Source organism: Rhea pennata, chromosome 4 (assembly GCF_028389875.1).
Source record: "Rhea pennata isolate bPtePen1 chromosome 4, bPtePen1.pri, whole genome shotgun sequence".
Lineage (NCBI taxonomy): Eukaryota > Metazoa > Chordata > Aves > Rheiformes > Rheidae > Rhea > Rhea pennata.
In genome coordinates this window covers 51,650,357-51,657,385 of record NC_084666.1, presented here as the reverse complement: position 1 = coordinate 51,657,385, position 7,029 = coordinate 51,650,357, and the positions used below count along the sequence as shown (strand labels likewise).

General features: G+C 34.3%; 1 protein-coding gene across 2 annotated transcripts in view; it reads right to left on the bottom strand.

The window, feature by feature from the left end:
• Window positions 1-359: 359 nt before the first annotated feature.
• The window catches only part of MGAT4D (MGAT4 family member D), a 42,713-nt gene continuing 36,043 nt past the window's right edge, over window positions 360-7,029 (bottom strand). Inside the window, exons 13-16 of one of the 2 annotated variants that reach the window (XM_062574771.1) lie at window positions 4,797-4,875; window positions 4,601-4,679; window positions 3,226-3,338; window positions 360-526 (exon numbers count right to left, since the gene is read on the bottom strand). In XM_062574771.1, the coding sequence (XP_062430755.1) occupies window positions 413-526; window positions 3,226-3,338; window positions 4,601-4,679; window positions 4,797-4,875 (385 nt within the window). In that variant the 3' untranslated portion in view covers window positions 360-412. Of the gene's footprint in view, window positions 527-2,133; window positions 2,684-3,225; window positions 3,339-4,600; window positions 4,680-4,796; window positions 4,876-7,029 lie in introns of those variants that run through there. The other variant, XM_062574772.1, reaches the window with a different exon arrangement.

Sequence of the window (7,029 nt, the reverse complement as noted above, 5' to 3'; positions counted from 1 at the left end):
TTTGTAGCAGGACTGTGATTCTGCAGACTTGTGCAAGAAAACCTCTGCACCTCACAAAGCACAGGGAAGAGTGGAGATGAAACAGGGTCTTACTTAACAGTGCATATGCAAGTATTCACTAGGTTAACATTTACAATGTTCCTTTATTTCAAAGTGATAGGAAATGTATTCTGTGACTGCAATGCTTTTAGATACACGAAAATATAAGCAGATTAAATGAAAGACAAAGCTGGCAGTGCAGAATGAAACAATTATACCTACATAAGTCTATGTATTTCCTAATATAATTTCGGGTACTCTGATTAGCTTTTTGAAATTAAGCTTCAAGAGTTAGAGCGAAATATCTTTTCAGTGTGAAAATAAGAATATTTGGTAACAAAATCTCTTTTATTACCTTAGGACTTTCTGGGTTTTAACTGATCAATAATTGATCTGAAATTCCTTCCAATGAGATGACACTTCCCTGTAACAAATGACAGATATAGTCTGAATGCAAACCCTGCTCCCAGCCAGTGACTCTGTTCCACTGAAAGCAATAGCAAGAGATCGAGAGGACATTTTTTTTTAACCAGATCATGTGCTTAATTAGCAGAACATTCTAGAAGAAACGGTCTTTCTACTTAAATCATACTTCAGTAGCAGGAGCAATGGGCTGTATAAAAGAGCAATTCAGATGACAAGAGTTTTAGCAAATTTACAAAAAATTGAATTGGTAGGTATCATTTTGAAGTGTCTGACAAGATCTTTAAGACAAAGATAATCTCTGAAACACAATGTGATTTCAATGAGAGTATTAAAAGATATGATATACTAAGAACTCAATTAAGATCTTAGAAATGAAGTACAGCTTAATAATTTTCATACTCAAAGGTTCCTAAAACTCCACAGGAAAAGAAAGCATTCTCTAGGCTATCTATTCCTTTGCCTTTTTGGGTAAGGGCCCTATTCACTCTTTTTTCCCCCCCAAAGAGACTAACGCATTTTAAGACTAGAGTTAAGAAAACAATGACTTAAGAGTATTTAACTTTGTCTTCACTTAATATAATCTAAAAGCTGTGTTTTACTCCTTAGTACAAGTTTCTGTGATTAGATGTCATCCTGGACTCCTGTAACAGTGGGGGGCGGGGGAGGAAGATCTGAATGGCTGTTCTAACACCTTGGTCAGAGGGAGCAGGCTCTGCCCTTCGCCTGCCAGGTAGTTCTATGCAAAGCCATTTTATTTCCCTTCTTTCTCTAGCTGTAGTTTTAGTCACTGTATTTTCACAATCCACCAGTCTCCATCTCACTCAACTTTTTTTTCTTTTTTTTTACACTGCATGTGCTCATGAATAAAGGTGTCCCCTTGTGAATCTCTAAGCACTCTGCATTCCTCTATGTTTACAGATTTCATTCAGTTCTTAATCTTCTGAATCCTGCGATGTTTGGTCCACAAACTATTATTAAATTATTATTAATGATGTTCTTCAAAAAAGATACCCTTCTGAACAATTTTAATGTATGTAAGAATACTTAATGTTATCTTGCTCTAAAGAAAATATTCTTGCTTTAAAAATACTAGCCTACATTCATTTTAATGAATTTAATACAAATCCATGCAAAAGTGCAGCTTATTTCTCAGTATGCATGCAGTTAGACTGCACTGCATACTCAGGTGAGTAAGCACTTGTGCTTCAAGTGTTAAGGAGGTGATACAGGAATTCCGCACATCTACCAAGGTAGACTGTCATTTCTCAAACATTTTAAATGACACTTTTGTGCCCTAACTTTTATTTTCAAATTTGTATCATTTTGTTTTGCACTGTGAGTAGGATTTAAGTATCAGCACATATCATTAAATAAAAAATTGATAAACAAATTATAGGATCCAAAATTATATTTAAATAGATTTTCTTTCTACAAAAATAGAATTACACATAACATCCCAGGTATTTTCTGTAATTAATACAACACAATTCAGTGAAAAGATTACAATTCAATGAAGTATAGCTGTCTGATTTTCAAGTTATTTAAACAGTAACTTAGAGGCACTTCCCATTTAAAAAATACAAAACATACCTTCTGCTGCAGTAACTTTAAGTGTAAAAGACACTTATGCTAAGTCAGAAATTTGTTTTCATATTGTTAAGTTGTTCCTATCTGGACTACTCTAAGGACTTGCAATTAATATTGACAACTTTTCATTATATATAATGAAAACATGCAATTTTCCTCCAAAATTAACCAGTTTTCTTAGAGACTAAATTAAAAACTGCACCCTTATTTTTTTCCCTAAATGTGCTCATTTTTAGTTCTGTGGTGAGACTTAACATAATTTTATGCTTTAATCCCTGAGACATTCTGTAACATCTTGCCAATTGTTTGTAGTAATATTTAGCCAGTGTTGCCAAATTAACGTGAGATTTTCATATATGACAGGTCAACCAAGAACATTTTGTAGAATTACTTCGGATAATCAAGTTCCTCATAGCTTTTAATATTCTTCATAAAAAAAATTAACAGTTACCTCTACTCTTTTGTAATATACAGTATTAAGAACTAAATACTTTGGATTTGTTTGGGTGTTCTTTTCAGCCAATAAGGCTTTTTGCTACTGTTAGCCAAGTTTTCAAACAAGTCTGTAAAAAGCAAAACTTCAAAAGGGTAATTTTTCCAGTTTTCACTTTTCAGAGGACTTGATGAACACCTGAAAAAAATCAGAAGGTAAGTTATTTTCTAAAATGTGCCAAAACACTGACTGAAACATCAGCTTTTCCGTTCTTGCAAGCATGGCTGTAGTTTGAAGTTCTACTAATTCTCTTCAGTGACTTCTTCGGACTGTTTTCTACTAAAGGGTTCACACACATTCAGACACTTGGAGGAAAAAAAAGACGTCTGTGTTCATCTGAAAATATTTGCATATTATGACTAATATCCAAGATGGTGACTGAAAAATAGCTTAAAAAGCTTAGCTGTCTCTTTTGGTTGGTTTACTTTCATGACAACCACAACCCAGATTCTAGTAATCGTACTTACAGTGTTGCAAAAACTGGAGAATCATCCCATTTTAGCATTTTCAGCACTTCTTCTGTGAAGTAAATTTAATTCCTCCCTTGAATAATTGATATACTTCTCTACTTGGGAGGTTTTTTTGCACAAAATCCCATACAAAATTAGAAGAAAATGAATGAAATATATGGTACTGAAATTGATTTAATAGAAGACTTAAAATGTTTCCCACATGCTTACCTCACTAAGTATTGCCCATACAGGAGACTCAGAATTGACTGATAAACGAATAGCCTGTATTTTTCCTACTGACAGACTGATGTTGCCCTCGGAAATTCCATTTTCAAAAGTACCTAAATAAAAATTAAAACAAGATGAGTACTGGTATGTATTAGAACAAAATATACTTCCAAGTGAACTTTTGTGAATGTTCTAAAATACAAATTATAAATTAACTCCAGCAATGAAACATTAGGAAAAAAATCATTTGGAGTGTTCAAACTATAAAAACTGAAATATGAAGCTATAAACAAAATGAATCCTACTTAACATGATTCATTCCATCAGTCAAAACAATTAAGAGCTTGAAAAGAATGCAAGAAAATAATCTATGACTGCAAATGTTAAAAGATAAATTAAAAAAAGTTAGCAGTGCCAATACACATATAATCCACATGGTCATGTTAAAGAAGCTAAAAGAGCTTTTCTCAGGATTATGATTATTTTTGAAAGAATCATGGACCAATTCTGATATATTTCCCCCCCTTTTTTTTGTTTTTCAATTAACTTTGTTAACTTGGCATATTAGCATTGCAACAGAATGAAAAACACTCATCACATGTATGATATTAATTTCCTGTCAACTTGCATGTGCAACTGTGAGTTGCCAACATTTGGTTTTAGATCTCTAACTTGAGGGAAAGGGCCAAAAGGAGGTGGGAGAGATGCAAATTAAAGCAAACAAGAAGGGATGGTAAGCTGAAAAGTGATGTGTCAAGAGAAAAGAACAATTACATGGTAGGAGAGGCAGAGAAAGCAGCTAGCAAAGCACACTTCCCAGTAGTCCACTTTTGTTCACACAGTGGCATTTTAGTTTAGGTAATAGTAGACACTAGAACTTGTCAGGTGTGTGGAGTACCTGCAATTCATTTAGAGAAGAGATCAAGGACTTGCCCTTGAGAAGAGATCAAGGAGGGGAGAATGGGGAGCTGGGGTGTGGACAAATATGGGGGAGATGCATTGTATTATGCTCCATCTTCTTTTCAGGTTGGAGCACAAGTTACTGTTATCATAATCAATAAAGAAATCTTCTCTTCAGCTAAGGCTGCAAAATCCAACCAGAATTATCTTATTGATGCCTTGCAGAGAATTCTTCTAGTCAGATGCCTTGGCTTTTGCCACTACTGGTAGAGCTTTTCATTATTTAACACAAAATAGGATAATAAGTGGTCAAACATCACATATTGCAACATGCAGTAGCTCAAAGTGTTTCTTTTCCTTACGAGTTCACCTTGGAATATTGTATTTATTACAGAGTTAATTAAGTTTTCAAATGCAGAAACATTTTATATGTAAGAATAAAGTTTCTAGTTTTAAAGGTAAGTAAACAATTTACCTATCTTTAAATATCCATCTTTGGTTGCTGGATAGTTGAATTTACTTCCATTGTCAACCAGTTCTTTTCTAACATTTTCCTGTAACAAATGAAAGGATAAAACCTCCAACAACGTTAACAGGGCATAGCCTTTTCTGCCAACATCATTCATAAAATGAAATAGCATTGTGTTTTCCGTTGGAAGTGAGAGACTTACATCAGCAGGCAACACTTCCACGGTAGTGTTAAATAGTTTATCACCAGGGTGCTCCATGTTTCCACTTCTGAAGAGGTACCTGATAAGAGGTATATTATGATTAAAAGTATATCATTTCTGTGTATTGCACACTTCAGAAAAAAATCCAGATGAGTAGTTTTTCTCGTTGTGAAGGAAAATTTTAAACACATCTTGATCTTAATCAGTTATGGGCCACAGAGAACAGAAATAGGTGTTAAAACCTTCAGATATGTGACCAACCCATACCAGAGGATATTTACATTTTAAACAGAACAAGCATTCAACCCATCTTTCTCTGGAAAACATGAATACAATTGTATCTTTCTAGTACTCAAATCCCAAATCAATTAACTTTTACAGGCTTAAATGGCTAACAAAGATTTGCCTTGTGATAAATTCCTATCATTCTAAGGCCTAGGTGAGATGGGCTTCTGGTGTACAATGGCCGAAAAATCACTGTCTGCTAGACCACATGCTACATGCCAAGAGAATCCTCCTCTATATCAATACTGATCAATTCAGGTACTTCTAAATAATCTCCCATTAGCAGCACCATTGCTAAAGTAAGAATTCAATTATCAACATCAGCTGGAAACACCTATGAGTTCAAAAAAAAAAAAAAAAAAAAAAAAAAAAAAAAAAACAAACCAAACCAAACCCAAACAACATTGTTTTTCTGGCATTAGAGTTCTTAGGATTTTGTATCCAAAAAAGACTAAGGAAATTTAAAGCCTCAACCTCCCTCCTCCAGGATCAGTTAAACAATTGAGACCTAAGAAAACCACAAAATGTTACAAGATTAACTATATATTTTCGTGGGTTGACCATGGGATGGGAAAGGGACTAGTAATAAGGCAGTATCATACGTAAGCTAGCTTCATCTAGTTCCCACTAATAGGAAAATACAAAAATATAGGCTACTCAAGTTTCCCAAAGCATAGGCCACTAAATTAACAATGTTTGTCACAGAAGATTGCTCATGCTTCAGTGTATGTAACTGTTTATCATTTTTTATCATTTAATGTTGTTTATCATGTTTTTATCATTTAATGCTGATCACAAGGTGGAGATATAGACTTCCTTTTTATATCTTTTTTCATATTATATGAGAAATCTAGAATCTTTGCAGAAATGAAAGTCTGTGTCTGGTTAGAGAGCAACTGTGACAACAGTGAATGAGTTTCCTGTCTGAATATCATTATAGAGAATACAGTAATTTGTGTCAGAGATACTCCCCTAAAGTTGTGTATGTTGCTGGGTTAGTTTTAACTTAGATCAGTTCCCCAGTCTCACACAGGAAGAACCAATCTTGTCAAACCAGGCAAGACTGCTTCTTTTCATAGCAAACTCAGTTTGAATTGTTCGTTGAGTAAATCATTCTGAAAAACATTTTTCTATCTTAAGTTACAGATACCTCTTTCTTCCAAAGAAGCACAAGCTATTAATGTGAGAAGAGAGCAGACAGAAAACACTTCTACTTTTTTTTAATGAGAAAAACACTTAAGGGGGGAATTAGCTGTAGATCCAGACACCTAAATTAGCTCTCTAGATGTGAGCTAGTACCTATTACAGGTACTGATTCTATATAGTCAGTGAAACTTAAAGAGCAACTCAAGTGACTAAACACAGAATGAGATGAATAACTGGCCAGATTCTAGTGACTGTATCAAGATCTCTATCCTGTATAGTAGGAGCTTAGACACCTACCTCATATGTAGACATCTCCACTACAAACACATACACTCAAGTCTCTGAATCTGTAACTGAATGCCACCTTTTCCACCTGAATGAAGTTCACTCTTAATTTTTTCTCTACAATACTGATATTTCTCTTTGATTTCATTTACACTGGTAAGTGTGTTCACGGTCTGGGAAATGGCCTGTGAGCTGACAGCATGTAAACAGTCTTTCTGTCAGCAACTATAAAAACGAAGCTCCATTGACTAAATTCATTAGTTACAAATCAATTCCTTCCAGAATTACCATAGTAAAATGTAGAATATTAACTATTTTAACTGAAGAAAGAAAAGGAAACAATGAAGAAGCTCTCTAATTACCAAGGAAGAAACGTATTTCAGTAGCAGAATTCCAGAAGGGGAGTAGATACATAGCAGATCATGGATTTCAGGCCAGTAACCAGCCCATAGTTTACGCGAACAACTGAGCACTGGTGATTTTGAGCAGATTCAGTCATTTCCAAAACAGAAACATA